General features: G+C 42.0%; 1 protein-coding gene across 4 annotated transcripts in view; it reads left to right on the top strand.

Annotated features, from left to right (window-relative positions):
- kcnh2b (potassium voltage-gated channel, subfamily H (eag-related), member 2b) overlaps positions 1-17,823 on the top strand; it is a 378,618-nt gene extending 360,795 nt beyond the window's left edge. For 3 of the 4 annotated variants that reach the window (XM_039789962.1, XM_039789965.1, XM_039789966.1), the window contains 9 exons: positions 3,008-3,260; positions 6,011-6,204; positions 7,187-7,289; positions 7,667-7,818; positions 8,297-8,435; positions 9,541-9,730; positions 14,716-14,821; positions 15,298-15,399; positions 15,756-17,823. In XM_039789962.1, coding sequence (XP_039645896.1) covers positions 3,008-3,260; positions 6,011-6,204; positions 7,187-7,289; positions 7,667-7,818; positions 8,297-8,435; positions 9,541-9,730; positions 14,716-14,821; positions 15,298-15,399; positions 15,756-16,172 — 1,656 coding nt within the window. In that variant the 3' untranslated portion in view covers positions 16,173-17,823. The remainder of the gene's footprint in view (positions 1-3,007; positions 3,261-6,010; positions 6,205-7,186; positions 7,290-7,666; positions 7,819-8,296; positions 8,436-9,540; positions 9,731-14,715; positions 14,822-15,297; positions 15,400-15,755) is intronic. The other variant, XM_039789964.1, reaches the window with a different exon arrangement.
- The last annotated feature ends 277 nt before the right edge of the window (positions 17,824-18,100 follow it).

Raw genomic sequence — 18,100 nt, 5'->3', positions numbered from 1 at the left:
AAAATAATAATGCAGCTGTGAGGAGGAACTGAATGCTACGGCAGTGTTGTGATGAGAGCAGGAGGAAAGAGAAAGAAATATTTTGCATGTGGATGAGCAGTAGAGTGAATCTTGTGGAAAATAAAAACTCTTAGTATTATGTTTTTGACTTTGGCTACAGAAGCATAGCCGCAGCCCAACATGTAAGGAATTAAATGCGTATTAGGGGATGTGCCACATTGTTCAAGAACCTAAGTTTATCTCCTACGTACAAGATAATATCTTAAAGTTCATGTATAAAATGAAAGAACATTGCAATAAAGTATAAAAAAAATAGATATACAGTACTTATAGGCTTTATTTGGCTGTTTTGAGAGTGAGAATGAAGTGCTTAGTGCACGATACAAAAGGAAGGTTTAACAAAAGGTTTTACCTTCCTAGTTAACCACTGTGTGTGCAGTGGCCTTGCAGGATTGTATGTAAGCGAGTGTGAGAGAGAAAGAGATTGATTCATGTTTTTTTTTTTTTCGCGTTACCGAGGCAACGCCACCATAAAACAAGGATTAGTCCACTTAAAGTATTTCAAATACCAGCCGACAGGCCGGGTTTACACAATCATAGGGTGATGACGTCATACAATATGATGAGAGACATTCCAAGCATCAATAGAAACTCTGAATGTAAAAAAAAAAGACCTTTGGTACAGCCATAGAAGATTTTAGCTGATAAAAATGTAGACACACTCATCTTAAAGGTCCAAAAATTTCACTTCATGAGGTTTTTTAACATTAATATGCGTTCCCCCAGCCTGCCTATGGTCCCCCAGTGGCTAGAAATGGTGATAGGTGTAGACCGAGCCCTGGGTATCCTGCTCTGCCTTTGAGAAAATGAAAGCTCAGATGAGCTGATCTGGAATCTTCTCCTTATGAGGTCATAAGGAGCAAGGTTACCTCCCCTTTCTCTGCTTTGCCCTCCCAGAGAATTTGGCCCACCCATGAGAGAGAGAAAGACATCTCCCACCCCCCCGACCCTCCCCCAAGAGACATCAGATACAGTATTAGGGGACCACTAAGGTCTATATAAAAGCATCCAAAGAGCACCATGTCATGGGAACTTTAAAAAACCTCCTGAAACACCACCTGTTCACCACAATCTACAACCTCCTTTAGCTGAGCCACAGTCATTCTGTAAAGTGTCCTTGGGTTTCATGAAAGGCGCTATATAAATAAAAGTTATTATTATTATTATTTTATTATTATCTGAGTGGCCTTCAATTATTACTGTGTCCTCAGAGCAAATAGCAGCGAGTGCTTTGCAGACGGGTTTTGCATCTGAGGCTAAACATCGGGGCCACCTGGGCTGTATACAGGCAGTACTCCAGGCTGTAGTACTTCCACCTACTCTGCATGTTTGTCGGTTCACAAAAGAATGTCATCTATGTTTTAATATATCAGTTCATATCCTCCTAAATAGGCTAGAATTGAACAACAATGACAAACAAGGCAGTTGAAGACAGTGCTCGTTGTTGTAAAGATGCAAAATGAAAACACTGTTACTGTCTTTTCTCATTATTATGAACATTCATTCAGTCATTCTTATGGAAAATACAATAACTTTTTATTATTTGCTAGGCTGCCCCCCCCCCCACACACACACACACACACACAAACACACACACAGAGGCACACTTTTCCACACTAAACAGAAGCTTTGCAAAGCTACAGCAAAGAGCACAATAATATATCATGACAGCAAACATTTATATAAACACTAGCGATGTAGGCTTGCAGGTCAGCGTCTGCTAAATGCACCAGTAAACACCTGATGTAACAAATCAGCAAAATGGTTGGTATGTACAGGCAGTAATAGGTTATTATTCAAATCCACAAAAGGGAGTTCTCAGTTGTGTTGTGAAAGGTTATACTGAGTTTATTCAATTTGTTTTCATGTTTCCATGTTTGACTGTTTGAAATGTTCAAATCAGAGGTTCAAACATTTCAAAAGGTGTAAGTGTGTGGGGGGGGGAGCAATGAGATCTGCAAAACGTCTGTAGCCCAGGAACTTAGGACCGAGGTGGGAGGTGAAAAAGAAGCTAGAGACAAATGACGAAAGGAAGAAACGATTGGGGCTTAGAAAGTTAAAGTTTGAAACATGAAAAAGAGAGAAATGGAGAGACAGAAACAGTGCTGGTGTTTTAGGTACAGTTCTGTTCTGTGCAGTCAGCCAGAGAGTTACAAGCCCATAGCCTGCTTTTTAAAAGAGCTTGCTGTGAACTCATTAAAATTGCACCAATTCTTCATATTAATTACACTCTAAGGGCCTGCTGACTCTGTTCTGGTAGACCCTCTGAAATAACAGTTTGTAATAATGTAGCAGTGAAGCTCTAAAAACCACTGCATAGGCCCTTTTAAATAGAAAGAATTCCCAGACTGCTGATGCCTGTCTTCCACTTAGGGGTTAACATTATAAAAGATGAAATTAAAACCATGACTTCTCTGATGGTTAGAAGAACCAATATGTTGTGGTATATGTATAGGGAATGTAGGTTTGCAATGTTAATTTGTGGACTGGTGTTATTAAAAGGCTAATGGTCCATGAATGTTGACCAGTAGGGATTATGACAATAAAAACTGTACCAATACACTTTTTTTATTATTTCTTTTAAAGCATCCATAATCTGTGAAATTTATTTGACTATTAGCTTTACGTTCTTGACAGTCGTTGCTAATAGCATGGGATTAATCTTTCACTATCAATTCATCCGCTTTCTTTATCCCACCTCTTCTCTTTCCATCTCTTTCCCTTCTCTCCTCCCTCTCCTTTCATCTCTCCTTTTTTGCTTTTTTTCCCGACTCTTTTGCTCCACTTGTATCTATTGCTTTTTTACTCACTTATCTTCTTTTGTTCTTTAATTCCTTCTTTCTCTCTTCTACTTCTGTCCTCTCCTGCTTCTCTATCCCTTCTTCCTTCCTTGTCCTCGTCTCCTTCCTCCCTCTGCTCCCTCTGCTCCCTTACTCCCTCTCCCCAGGTGCTGAAGGGTTTCCCAGAGTGTCTACAGGCGGATATCTGCCTCCATCTGAACCGGACGTTGCTGCAGAACTGTAAGGCTTTTAAGGGCTCCACCAAGGGCTGCCTCAGGGCGTTGGCCATGAAGTTCAAGACCACCCACGCACCCCCGGGTGACACGCTGGTCCATGCTGGGGACGTCCTCACTGCCGTCTACTTCATTTCCAGGGGATCCATAGAGATACTAAGAGGAGATGTGGTGGTTGCCATCTTGGGTACAAAAAACTTATATTTATATTTATATATGTATGTATATATATATATATATATATATATATATATATATATATATATATATATATATATATATATATACACAGTCAATATATGTTGTACTGATTACATAAACCACCTACCTTAGCCCTTTAACTTTTAGCTTATTTAAAACTAAATCTGAGGAAGAACATGACAACATCTGGAAACATTACTCTTACAGGAGATGACTTAGACGTATAAACAGTTTAGTCCAAATTTTAAATTTCCCTTTCAGCTTGTAGGTCTAATCCATTGCAGGCCAATGCAGGGCTGCTTCCCTGAGATCTAGCAAGTAAGAGTAGTTCAGACTGGAATGCCCTGACTTATCTACAGGACAACAGTTCTCCACTGGTCCATAGCCTCCTGCGTCAATACAGACTTTGTAAAAGTATGTAGCAGACCTCTTTCTTGCCCAGTTACATTTTCTTTTTTGATTTATACTTGGATATCTTCCAGCGTGCCTTTCTGGTTGATGACTCTGTACATGCTCGTCTAAAGCGGCCGCTGGAATCAACACAAACTGATGTAATGTAATGTGCAAGCACAGCATGCACATGCTGCCTCTCAACAACTATAGCGTATGCATTAGCTGGTAGCGCCATCTGCTGGTGAGCATAGAGTGTTACTCCTAATAGTTGAAGTGTGGATTTAGGACAACACAACAAAACATACGATCAGGTTGTACCTAGTCTCGCATTGCCAGACCTTCCCCGACAGCGCTATGGAGGAGGGTCTGGCTAGTCCACACAGCATTCTGGGATGGGAGAAAAACTTGCTCTGGTTTATTGGCCTTTCTTTAAACCAATCACAATCGTCTTGGGGCAGCGCTAAGCCCCGGACACAATGACTTGAAAGCAAAAATAGCCTCGGGAAGGAACTTGTTTTGGTGGAACATGTGTACGTTCAAAAGATAAAACTCAGATTGGACAGATAGTCTAGCTAGCTGTCTGGATTTACCCTGCAGAGATCTGAGGAGCAGTTAACCATAGTCCTCACAAATCCACCAGAGGTTAGAAGCCAACACAAAGAAAGAGGAAGGGGACAGAAATCCTGCCTAAAAAGACATCATCCTGCGGAATTTCCGGTGATACCTGAACAATCCCGGAAGTGGAACGACTTCGATATAGACTAGGTTATACCTCGTTTCTTTTGCCCAATGTGAGCAGAGATTGGATCTAGCTCCCTTAACAGGAAAACAGTTGGATGAATTAATAGCATAGGGCTGTTGTGTAAAGTAACATATGTGTAGATGTACTGTATATTAAGCATGAAATGCATTCACCAGTGGTGACCATCATGTAGAATGAAGTTAACTATTTGCTCTAAATGATTATGTAACGTTTGCATGTCTTGCCCTAAAAGATACATAACATAATATTTTAAAAGGTGGGATAAGAAATCTGGTAGTCGGAGAAGAATTAACTTTAAGACAGTTTGAGAAAAAGATCTTCAACATTTTAAGTAATTTTGCCAAAGAATATTGGCCTATTAGGCCTATATTTTGAGAGACTCATATGATTGAAAATAAACACAGTTGTGTTCACATAAACCATAAACCATGACCAAAACACTTCTAGTACACTGTCATATTTGTGGCTCATAAAAAAATGATTGCAGCCAATAAATAGATAAAGTATCCCACATAACATGCGTTGCCTTTAATAATTGATGGCAGAGCCAAATATCCTCTAAATGTCAGGATACATTAAATATCCCCATAAAATATAATGCATACATGGCTGATATTTCAGTTAATCTAAAAAGCAGTTTAATTATTGTTATGTAACAATAATACTCGTACACACACTGTAGGACTTAGACTTTTTTCAATCGTGCAATAACGCAACATAACATTGAATTTTTTTTATTGTTTGCATTGCACGCTGTGCTTTCACATTACATTATATCAGTTTGTGTTGATTCCAGCGGCCGCTTTAGACGAAACCCAAGGTTGCTTTACACAGGTACAGGGGGACAAGGGAAAAGAAAATAGTAGGGAGACACAAACACGGACTAACATTGTGCAATCTAAAGTTATTTTATAAATAAAATGGACATATTACATATCTGAGGGCCAAATCGTTGACGTTTTTGAATCATTTACAATCCCGTAATGTTCTCCATCTGTTGAAAGGCCGACTGAAGTTGGCTCGCCCGTCGACCTGTAGCCTACTTTCCCTTTCAGCTTTTAGTTGTTCTTTGTTTCATTCCCTTCTTTCCTGTGATGGTCCTGCCCCAGTATCAGCCATAACTACAACAGATAACTTCTAAAATAACATTAGAATACAATTAGGCCTATATAAAGAACTCTCCTGCTACCTTTTACCTGGCTCCACTAACCTGGCATACACTAACAGGCTTTTCTGGTGTTCCAAAGAAATCTGTGACCCTTCAGAATGTGTTACTGTAGCTCCGTCTACCTGCCCTAAATCACTCTGTGACTTCGCAGGAAAAATCAGACCAGGGCAGAGACATTATGATAACTATATAAAACTAGCGGTCTTTTCACTGTTAGTCTCGTTTGCTGTTACAGGTCATTCATGATCATCAGATGGATATGGTAACTTTAACTGACCTTTTTTAACTGTCTAATGTTTTTATGTTTTTATGCCTCAGGGAACTGCCACGCAAATGTCGCTACATTGTTGTCTGACCGCTTAATATATTGACAATAAAGCTACTTTGACTTGTTGCTTTTCCCCTTTCTCAGGGAAGAATGATATCTTCGGCGAGCCTATCAACCTGTATTCCCGACCAGGTAAATCCAACGCTGATGTGAGGGCTCTAACCTACTGCGACCTCCATAAAATCTTCAGAGAAGATGTTCTGGAGGTGCTGGACATGTATCCTGAGTTCGCAGACCACTTCTGGAACAACCTGGAAATCACCTTCAACCTCCGAGATGTGAGTTTTACAACCTCATCAAAGAGGTGAAGTCTGATTCAGACAGACACCCTGAATACTTTGAAGCAATATGGTTAATATCAGCCAAAATATATATAAATCTGCGTAAAGTGCTCATATTATGCTCATTTTCAGGTTCATAATTGTATTTAAAGGTTATATCAGAATAGGTTTACATGGTTTAATTTTCAAAAAGCACCTTATTTTGTTGTACTGCACATTGCTGCAGCTCCTCTTTTCACCCTGTGTGTTGAGCTCTCTGCTTTAGCTACAGAGTGAGACATCTCACTTCGCCCCTTTGTTGGGAGTCGCACATGCTCAGTACCTAGGTAAGGACTACTAGCCAGTCAGAAGCAGCGTATGAGGGCGTGCCCTGACAGTAGCTAGGTAAGGACTACTAGCCAGTCAGAAGCAGAGTATGAGGGCGTGCCCTGACAGTACCTAGGTAAGGACTACTAGCCAGTCAGAAGCAGAGTATGAGGGCGTGCTCTGACAGTACCTAGGTAAGGACTACTAGCCAGTCAGAAGCAGAGTATGAGGCCGTGCCCTGACAGTACCTAGGTAAGGACTACTAGCCAGTCAGAAGCAGAGTATGAGGGCGTGCCATGCTAGCAGCTAGGCGAGCATTATAACATGTGTTCCAAAGTGACCCACGTTTGTCTCTGAAGTAAAGGCTGGACTACAACAGAGCTGTTTGGAGCAGTTTGTAAGTCCCTTTGGGGGGGACTTTGGGCTTTTTCACTTTGTAAACCTATAACGTGCACAATAAATATATATAACACAATAACGGAAAGGGAAAAAGCCAAAAAGCATAATATGAGCACTTTAAAGTGTTTTCTCTGTGTTGGGGGTAGTATCCAAGCAAAGATGTTCCTTTAACTGAATAAAGGTTAACTGATTCTTACTGTGGCTTCTTTTACACATATCATCCCCACAATGTTATCTTTTAATAAAGGCTTTTTAATGCTGGTCCTCATTTCAGACCAACATGATCCCAGGCTCTCCGAGCAGTGATGACTCCAACTGTGGGGGATTCAACAAGTTACGCAGACGCAAGTTATCATTCCGAAGACGCACAGAAACAGGTAACCCTTCCTTAACGGCCCATCATATCACTCGCTACGGCCCTTTGTTTTACTGTCAGTGTGTGTGTGTAAAGATGTACAAGCAGGGAGTGAGTGGAAGAAAAACATTTGTTTTTTTTCAGAGACAGAGAGGCTGTCAATCGGACAGTGTCTAGCCTCCGCCAGTGTGGGGGTTGTACATAGTAAAGTGCAAATCACTGCCGCTGAATGTCAAAACAGCCACCCCTGTTTTCTGAGTGCACCTTTCTAGTTTGATAATGACATTTATCAGAGTCCTCCCCTAGTGGTCATCTTTGAAAAGTTAGTCCTGATCCGGCTGGACTGACCAATCCCTTTTTATTTTTTTGTTTATCTTTCCCCCGCACACCTGTGTCCAGATGATGCAGATGCTGGTGAAATTAAAAAGTCCCATAAGTCCTCGCGACGAAGACACAGGGAAGCAGCCAACAACCAAAAAAAGGAGGAGGCACCTCAGCGGCAATGGGAGGCACATCGCAGCTCAGTGTCTTCACACTCCAGTGGTGATGAGGTATAACTACAGTTTTCATCATGACTCATTCTGAAGCTGTTTTGTGGTTGCCATTGTTGTACACCACGGTACAATAAAAACTAGGGCTGGGACGATTTGCTGTTGTCCCGAGTCGATTCTTTCAAGATTTTCATTTATTGCAATTCTAGAAGCATTACTATTCGATAGTATTGAGTATTGCGATTTTTATTTCCTTCTTGAATAATACACTTCTAGAGACAATAGCTCATGAGACATGTCTAAAAACTGACTGTTTTCTAAGAAGAATGCACATCACATATTTTCTGCATTATCTACTTTCATTTAGCTGGAAACGGATATGATGTAGTCACCATCAGCAGTACTGTATAAACAGAAAAATATTTAGGTGAATCATTGGTGAAATGTTTTTGTTTTTTTTAAATCCTTTCGACGCAAAAAAAGTTTTTAACCCCTAATAAAAACTAGTGTTAATGTCTTGGAGCTACACCTTTTACAGGGGGAGGAGTCAATTGTGACCAGACTCGCCCCTCCGCCAGCAATGCTGGAGAATCCTCAGGCCATGCCCAGGAACTTCAACAAGAGCACTGAGGGGGACGGAGACCCCAAGACTGGCAACACCTGCAACGCTCTGTCAGGTAAAATACAACAGAGTAGTGCGTTCCATTTATCTCGGAACTCTGAACGCGGGGCTGGGAATGACGTCACTCCCGAGTTGACAGCATTCTGTTAGCCTGGCTGACACCAGACCCTTCTGAGCTGTAACTGAGAGTGGGGCTGGGAAAGGTTAATTGACAGTTCATTTCCAAAGTCACCAATGGACACCGCTCAAATGCCTCTGGGCGCATTGGATAGTCCTTCAACCAATCAGACCAACCATTGGATAGTCCTTCAACCAATCAGACCAACCATTGGATAGTCCTTCAACCAATCAGACCAACGATCCGGTGATGCTGCGCTTTGGTAGCCGTCATGTTGAATGTAAACAAAAAGCTGCTCGCTGTCGCTGCGCTATCGTCGTCACGTAAAGCCCGCCTCAACGGTTGTGATTGGTGTAAAGCCCGATTCAACGGTTGTGATTGGTGTAAAGCCCGATTCAACGGTTGTGATTGGTGTAAAGCCCGCCTCAGCTGTTGTGATTGGTGCCTGGAATTTGGGGACATTGGAAATGGGTTTGAATGGGCTCTTCGCCAGACTGACTTGCAGAGCAAATCTCAAATTTGCTGGAAGTTCGTCAGGGTTTACCCAGGGTAGCGTTCCATTAAAACAAGTCGGATTTCACTGTGGGCTTAGCTCTAGCCAGGTTAGCCATTGTTAGCAGTACCAGTTGATAACAACGTATTAGGCTGTTTTTGTCCATCCAAACAGTGTAGCAATATGTCAGTACTGTGTGTACGACTGGTTTAATGATACACAAATAAGACAGGTGTGCTAATAAACTGTATATTACTACAGCTTTCACTACAGTTGTTGCTTGGAGCAGCCATGTTGGAGTTTAAGCCCGGGTTACTGTAAGGTGCTCCGAATCCCCAACTAGGAAATCTGAGTTCAGGGAGCGTGATTCCAACTTTGACCTCGGAAATTCTGACTTCCGAGTACAAACGGAACGCACTAAGATTAGTGTGTCCATATCCTTGTGAATTGTCTGGTAATGCATGTGTTTCACGCACGCACACACACACACACACACACACACACACACACACACACACACACACACACACCTGTCTTCATCTCCGCCAGGTGCATTCTCTGGTGTGTCCCACATCTTCAGTTTCTGGGGGGAGAGTCGGAGTGGTGGTCAGTACCAGGAGGTTCCCAGCTGCAGTCTTACCTCCCCCCCGCCCCTCAACACGCCGCTGCACAGCCTGAGCCGACATCAACGCAACCAGCTGGACACACGCCTGGACCTGCTGCAGAAACAGCTCAACAGGTATGACTGTGTGTGTGTGTGTGTGTGTGTGTGTGTGTGTGTGTGTGTGTGTGTGTGTGTGTGTGTGTGTGTCTGTGTGTGCGTGTCTGTGTTTCTGCATGTCCTAGGTCTGTATGTCTGTATGTCTGTCTGTGTCTGTCTGTCTGTATGTCTGTAAATCTGTCTGTTTGTCTGTGTGTCTGTCTGTGTGTCTGTCTCTGTCTGTCTGTATGTCTATCTGTCTGTCTGTTTGTCTGTGTGTCTGTCAATCTGTCTGTGTGTCTGTCAATCTGTCTGTGTGTCTGTCTGTCTGTCTGTCTGTCTGTCTGTCTGTCTATATGTCTATCTGTCTTTGTCTGTTTGTCTGTGTGTCTGTCAATCTGTCTGTGTGTCTGTCTGTGTGTCTGTATGTATGTCTGTGTGTCTGTCTGTCTGTGTATCTGTGTGTCTGTCTGTCTGTATGTATGTATGTCTGGGTGTCTGTCTGTGTGTGTGTCTGTCTGTGTGTCTGTCTGTGTGTGTGTGTGTGTGTGTGTGTGTGTGTGTGTGTGTCTGTGTGTGTGTGTGTGTGTGTGTGTGTGTGTGTGTGTGTGTGTGTGTGTGTGTGTGTCTGTGTGTCTGTCTGTGTGTGTGTGTGTGTGTGTGTGTGTGTGTGTGTGTCTGTGTGTCTGTCTGTCTGTCTGTGTGTCTATAGCTAAGTTTCCATCCACTTGTCAATCAAATTACCTGAAGTTCGGTAAAAAAACTGATGCGAATAAAGCTGAGTGTGAAAGTGTGTTTCCATCCAACAGCTTTAAAGCGAATAAAAACCTGCGCGTAATGACGTCACATGCTGTTTTGCGATTAAATTGGTATATTGAATTGATTTGAGACATTTTACAGTTTTTCTCAGTCGCTTTGGTGCGTTTTTCACATCATCCCTAACATGTGCAAAATAATAAGTGCATTTCTCAGAACAATTTGTACAAACTGCAATATACAATAGATGTGTTTCTAAAGCTAGTCAGTCACTAAAAATCCTTAGTACATCTCTCAAAAGTAAATATTCATGTCAATGGTCATGTCAGTATCATCAGAATGATAAGTCATTGAGTCATTGTTCACGAACAAGGTCGTCAAAATGTCTAGGCATGTTGTCAATGTAACTGTGTACTTTGACAGTCTTACCTGATGTAAACTTAGGCTACAGTTTGGATGACAGTGATGGAGTTATTGTGTTGAAAATGCACAAGGCTGCACTTCTATGGCATATATCAATTTCAACAGTACTATTTACATATTACTGTATGTGGGTTATTGATTGAAAGATACTGGACAGGATTTTGTTTTTCACAGCTTTTACTAGTGCGACTTTATGAAAGAAATAAACAAAATAATTTACAGTAAGAAAAAGACAAGGGCACAAAAAAAAAAAAAACTAAATTAGAAAGAAACACAGGAAACACCTCTAAGGCACAACTTTGCCCGCAGCACTGTTCTAGTGCGGTCTCTACACATCCAAACGTTCCTGTCTGTCGGCCCACATGTTCTCATCCACATCACACTGGATATTTTCCCTTGCAATGCAACGTGGAAAGAATCTTTAGGAATGCCTTATCCATCCTCTGCAGGCGTCTACTGTGATGTCCTCACATGCTGCATCCATTGCAGCCAGCAGGGTCATCTGTGTGTGTGGTTGACAATCGTACACCTTCCACCTCCAAGCTGAAAAGAACTCCTCAATTGGGTTAAGGAATGGTGAATAAGGTGGGAGGAATTCTATGAGCATCCTCGGGTGGGTCACAAACCATTGCCTAATGATGTCTGATCGATGGAAACTCACATTATCACAAATGACCACATACTTTGGCAAATCCACTCTAAACAGACCCCTCTCATCATCAGGGATGAGAGCCCTGTAGAGAGTCTCTAAAAAGTTGAGTAGATGCTGGGTGTTGTATGGCCCTATTAGGGGGATATGGGTTAGGACACCATGCTCCGAAATAGCAGCACACATGGTGATATTTCCTCCCCGTTGGCCTGGCAAATCCACAGTAGCTCTGTGACCGATGATATTCCGACCCCGCCTTCTGCATTTGGTCAGGTTGAAGCCAGCCTCATCCACGTATACAAAGTTGTGAGAGGGTTCACTTGATTCCAACTCCATTATACGCTATATCCCAGAACACACAGTTGAATTTGTTTTGGTAAGGAAGAGTGACATAAAATGTACATATATTGCATGTTCCTTCCACAGCAATGGACATGTGTGCAGTTTATGACAAATAGTTCAACAATTTTGCATGTAATGGCTTAAGCAAGGAACTAATGCCTAGATGTTTTGAGGGGTAAGACTATTCAACAGAGAACCATCTACTATATTTTGATCAACATGACATGAGCAATTGAAAATGTGGAAAAAAGCTGTCACTTGTACATTATCAATTGCAATATGTACAAAAGCAATTGCAATTTGTTCAAATGAATAAGAAAGTGCTTTAATGATGTGCACAAGTGACTAGATGATTTGGAATTTGTACAAGTAGTATCAAGAATTGCACTTTTGATCTAAGAAATGCACCAAAGCGACTGAGAAAAACTGTAAGGTGTTTCCGTTCATTTTCGAATCGCACAACATTCAAGCTAAGATTTGCAAACAAAGTTTTGCTAGACAGAAGTAGTTGTTAATATTAGAAGCCGAGGAAGCTCCGATGGGCCTTTGGCCGAGGATCTGATCCAGCTCATCTAAAAGGTGGAACTTGCCTTTTATTTTGTATCGCTGTTTGAGCGCCTTCCATTTATCTTTGTTGGTCATTTCCTTCGCGAGTTCCTGATAAATTATGGCATTTCTTAGATATTTGCTATCTAAAATAGCCGTTATATTTTGCTCGTAAATTAAATTCAAAAAGTCTCTTGTCTCCTCGTTCGTCCACTTCCATCTGTCTTTGTTGACACCTGTCGTGTGTGCAAACAGAGCGGAAACACTGGGCGGAAATGAACTACAACTTCTTCTTCTTTGTTTTGTTGCGGGTTGCAACCATAAAATGACCTAAAACTTAATCGTAATTCATTAATTTATTCGGCAAATAACGTTTCCATCAGCCGTATATCGATCAAGAGAAAATCCGATGAGACCGAAAGTATTTCCTTTGAGTCGATATTCATGAAATTCTATTGAAGTTTCCATAAGGCATTTCTAATTTGATATCACTTAATTCGGAAAAAAAAGTGTGGATGGAAACATAGCTAGAGTGTCTGTCTGTGTGTCTGTCTGTCTGTCTGTCTGTGTGTCTGTGTGTGTTCTGGTTTGTGTGCGTGTGTGCGTTGCTCTGACAGTTCTTCTTCTTTGTGTATTGTTTTGTATCCAACCCTTGTTGAAGGAAGACCATATTAAAGGCCCAGCTTAAACCCTGCAGCCATCTTTGACCTGTTTTCCTCTGAAGAAAGTTTCTTCCCTCCATCCCAGTTTTTCTGTCCCTGTAGCCTTTAGCTTCCAGCTGGATGAGGCCCCTTTGGCAGGTCTTGTTGCGATCACAGTTGGTGTCTTTTTGCTGGTTAATAGCCGTAAGGCTGACTGCGCCTCAAGCTGAACGCTCAGAGTTGTGACGTATGATTGACTGGATGCCTCTGCTGGATGCGATGTGTCAGCAGGCTGTAGATGTGTGTGTGAGGACATTTGGATGGGAAATAGTGGTGTGTTAGGAGAGAACTCCTCCACCAAAGTACTGAAATAATGTGCACATATGCTTAAGTCTCTGTTGGACTTAGAAAGTTGAACAGAGCCAAATAGATCAGCAGAATGAGTCCTAATTAGCTGTATAGGAGCCTCAGATAGGACCCAGTAAAACGTACACCTCCTGTATGTGGAGCACCCAGAAAGATGCCAATTTACTAATAATATACAATAAATCTTTAGACCCCCGTGAGACAAATCGAGTGTTACAGCTCCAAACGTTAACAGAAAACCAGCAGGATGGAAAGAGAAATGTAGTATAAGCTAAACAGAAACGTATAATAATTAGAATGATGCGAGAAGTGGAGGGTAGACAAAATATTGTAATATGCAGTGGTGAAATGTACCTAAGTACATTTACTTAAGTACTGTGCTTAAGTTCAAATTTGAGGTGCTTCATGCCACTTTCTACTTCTACTCCGCTACATATCAGAGAGAAATATTGTACTTTTTACTCCACTACATTCATCTGTTACAGCTTTAGTTACTAGTTACTTTAGTTACTCCACTACATTCATCTGTTCCAGCTTTAGTTACTAGTTACTTTAGTTACTCCACCACATTCATCTGTTACAGCTTTAGTTACTAGTTACTTTAGTTACTCCACTACATTCATCTGTTCCAGCTTTAGTTACTAGTTACTTTAGTTACTCCTCTACATTCATCTGTTCCAGCTTTAGTTACTAGTTACTTTAGTTACTCCACCACATTCATCTGTTACAGCTTTAGTTACTAGTTACTTTAGTTACTCCACCACATTCATCTGTTACAGCTTTAGTTACTAGTTACTTTAGTTACTCCACCACATTCATCTGTTACAGCTTTAGTTACTAGTTACTTTAGTTACTCCTCTACATTCATCTGTTCCAGCTTTAGTTACTAGTTACTTTAGTTACTCCACCACATTCATCTGTTACAGCTTTAGTTACTAGTTACTTTAGTTACTCCACCACATTCATCTGTTACAGCTTTAGTTACTAGTTACTTTAGTTACTCCACTACATTCATCTGTTACAGCTTTAGTTACTAGTTACTTTACACATTAAGATTTTGGACACAAAACATATCAGGCATTTATGTTCCCAAAAGTTAGCGATTTACTTGGTGAGTTCTTTTGTATATATATTAATAATGGACAAAATTAGAACCAGGATGATAAACACACACACACACCTTCTTCAAGATAACATCTGCAGTTTTAATGAAATAAATAAAATATTTAAAATGTATAGAATATAAAAGTCTCCTCCATGTAGTGATTAACAGTTAACCATCTAGTGCGTACTGTGTGCAGGTTGGAGAGTCGCATGTCAACAGACATCGGAGCTATCATGCAGCTGCTGCAGAGACAGATGGCTCTGGTTCCTCCTGCCTACAGCGCCGTCTCCTCACCACCTCAGGTGATCACACACACACACACACACACACACACACACACACACACACACACACACACACACACACACACACACACACAGGCATAGTCCCAGTCACATTTTCTGTTTCTATGTACCAGTGTAATGAGGGCTCAGATATGACATTGGACACAGACATGCATGAACCACAATTGCACATGCACCCACACACACCCACCCACACACACACACATATGCACCCACACACACACACACACACACACACACACATGCACACACACACACACACACACCATACACACACACACACACACACACACACACATACCCATACACCCACACACACACACACACACACACACACACACACAAACACACACAGGGTATGTACATACTAGAATGGTGCTTGCTGTCTTTCTATTATTATGGTCACTGACCCAGGCTATGAATAGACAGAAGGCTACACTTCCTGCAGACCAATAAGATGTTGCCTCTTGCAGGTCTCACCCTACCCTGGTCCATGCCCAGGACCAGGTCCAGGAGAGAGACTGGTCCAGCCTGTCACACTACTGGAGACAGACACCCTGGCCTCACTCTCACAGGTTAATTGGTTAATTAAACAACAATCATTTATTGTAAAAATGTGACTATATATTTTCTCTCTCTGAACAATTTACGTTTAATTAAAGACATTTCGTACAGTATATACATTCATTATATCATGTCAGTCAGACCTAAAACCCCTTTCCCCAGGGACAATGAGGAACTCATTGAGTTTGGACCACAGGGACTAGGGTTTAAGTTAGGCTCCTATACATATTTCCTTGACTGATTATTTTTCTTGTAAACCACATAACACAGAGGTCAACCCTCATAAAAGAAATTTGACTTTGTGAATGAATAGTAAAAAGTAAAAGAGTAATAGCAGCCTGTCCCATTGACCTCTCTTTCCCTGCAGATCTTGGATTCCCAGGACTTTGAGGAGTTCCCAGCCCAGCCTCTTGACTCCCTGCAGCCTCAGGACACCCCACCGATTAACACCAACCAGGGCCAGCTCACTCCGTCTGGACTGGACATCCTGGGGCAGCATCTGGATCTGGGACTGGTCACTGGGGCTGGAGTCATTTCTGGGCCAGCTGTAGGTTCAGGTGTAGGGATAGATTTTGGGAGCGAGGCAGCAGTGGGGTCAGGTTTAGGAGCAGGGTTAGACTTTGGTTCAGGGGTATGTATGGGGGCTGGGGTTGGGCCAGCAACTGGAACAGGTGTGTCTTCCCTGGATCCTGAAACCCAAAGAAGGCTGTCCCTCCAAGAACCACAGACACCTCTGGACTCACGGACACCACACAGACACAGCTCTGACCCAGGGGGGAGCTAAGGAAGAAGCAAAAGGGGGAGGAGAGTGGGATGGAGGGAGAGCTACAGAGAGAGAGAATAAGTGTGCTGTTTTGTCCTGCAGTCCCTCTTCTTTTTACCGTTCCTCATGGTACCCTTGGAGATCAAGAGGCACCTACTGTACCCACCACCAAAACCCTTGAGGGCACCCAGCTCCTGGATCTTCACCGCTGAATTTTCGCCTCTGAGCTCTTAAGAAAGGACACACAGCTCAGAGAGAGTGAAGCCAGGCCGGTGGGTTAAGGAAAGGGTGGAGGCCTCTCTCTGTCTCTCTCTCCCACAAGTCCCGCCCCCGGAGCGTTCTGAACTCCACAACGTTACAACCTTTAACCAAAACCACAAACAGAGCAGAGAGGAGCTCTGCCACTTAATGAACACAGTCCAGGTCGACCCCGACTGATCAGGTCTGGACCTCTCAGTCATCTGCTGAAAGATGACACTTCACACACACACACACACACACACACACACACACACACACACACACACACATACATACATAAATGACTACTGTTCTCTAGAAGAATCCCTTTACTGCTGTGTCCAGTGTTGGAAGACTGACAACAACAAGACAACAACGGACAGAATAATGACGAAACAAGTAGCCATTTCCGTCTTGCACTGAAACTCCTATTAATATAATGATTATTCTATTCTATATGTCCGTGGCGCTTCCGATAAACTCACCAACTAGCTGGTAAATTGTAGTGTTAGCTGGCCTAACAGGAAACCTGCTGTCCCGTTCTGTCATTGGTTTCATCCCCTCCCCCCCTCTCCCAAGAACACACTGGATTGGCTGGTTTGCACCTTGGGGGGTGGGAACTGGAGGGTTAAAAGCCATGAATTTTTCTCTATGAACATATCAGCTACCCTATTATAAACATTGTACAGATTTGCTAGTGAGTAAAGAACACATGGCATGCTTGGGCAGTGTCACAAACAGGTAAACTGGCAAACTTACAAGTTTACCACGACAATAGTGCACCAAAAACAGCCAACTATAAAGAATTAAACAAGCAGGGAACCCCAGTATACTAATTCCATGAGTTGTGACCTTAATGGAGAACTTTGACGATATGATGACACGGTACTGGCTTGCTGTAATTTCTAAAAAAAATCAAAGCACATGCATAAAGGAAAAAAGGTTGAGTGATTCCAGAATTTGCTACCTCAGATTTCATTGGTCTTTACTTTTTTTCACCTGAGCAGGCACACAGAATGCTTTCACCGTGTACGTACGAGTCCGTCATGTGATCTGTAAAAATACAAGTTTGCCAGTTTACAATGACCAGCCGAATGCGGCATTATTCTACGTCCAGTACAATATGCAAACACTGGCCAGAAGAGATGAGTGAGTGCTTTAATCTTTAATTATAACGTGTAGTAAGTCCAGGTCTAAACCTTTTTACGTGTTTCATGTTTGTCCTCGTTTGCTGAGCATGGCGTACAGTACGTTTGCTTCCACATGTTGTAGAGAATCACTGGATTCTAATGTTTAGGACACATTTGTTTTCTTTGCCCTAAACTGATGTTAGTGGCTTGTAACGACAGATATCGAGTGTTTGTGTTTTGAATATAGACATCACAAATAAAAAAAAAAAAACTTTACAATGTAAGTTTTAAAATACTTAGGAGGTCATCCAAGAATTTTCAATACTACAGCAGTAGTGATCCCAGGAAGACAAAATTGTACTTTAGCACCACTGTCTTTGGAAATACTTCATATTAAATGTTAACTTAAGCTCATTACCTCCCATTTTCAAGTCCTCGGATACACATCTGATCCTTGTCATGTCACGTTAGGCCACCAACACACTAACCTTCTTCTTCGATGTATGAAGATGAAGCATATGTGCAAACTATCGGCTCGTCGTTGAAGCTTAACAGAGCCTAGTTCAATTATTTTGTTTA

Source organism: Perca fluviatilis, chromosome 22 (genome assembly GCF_010015445.1).
Source record: "Perca fluviatilis chromosome 22, GENO_Pfluv_1.0, whole genome shotgun sequence".
NCBI lineage: Eukaryota > Metazoa > Chordata > Actinopteri > Perciformes > Percidae > Perca > Perca fluviatilis.
This window is presented reverse-complemented; position numbering and strand designations above follow the sequence as displayed.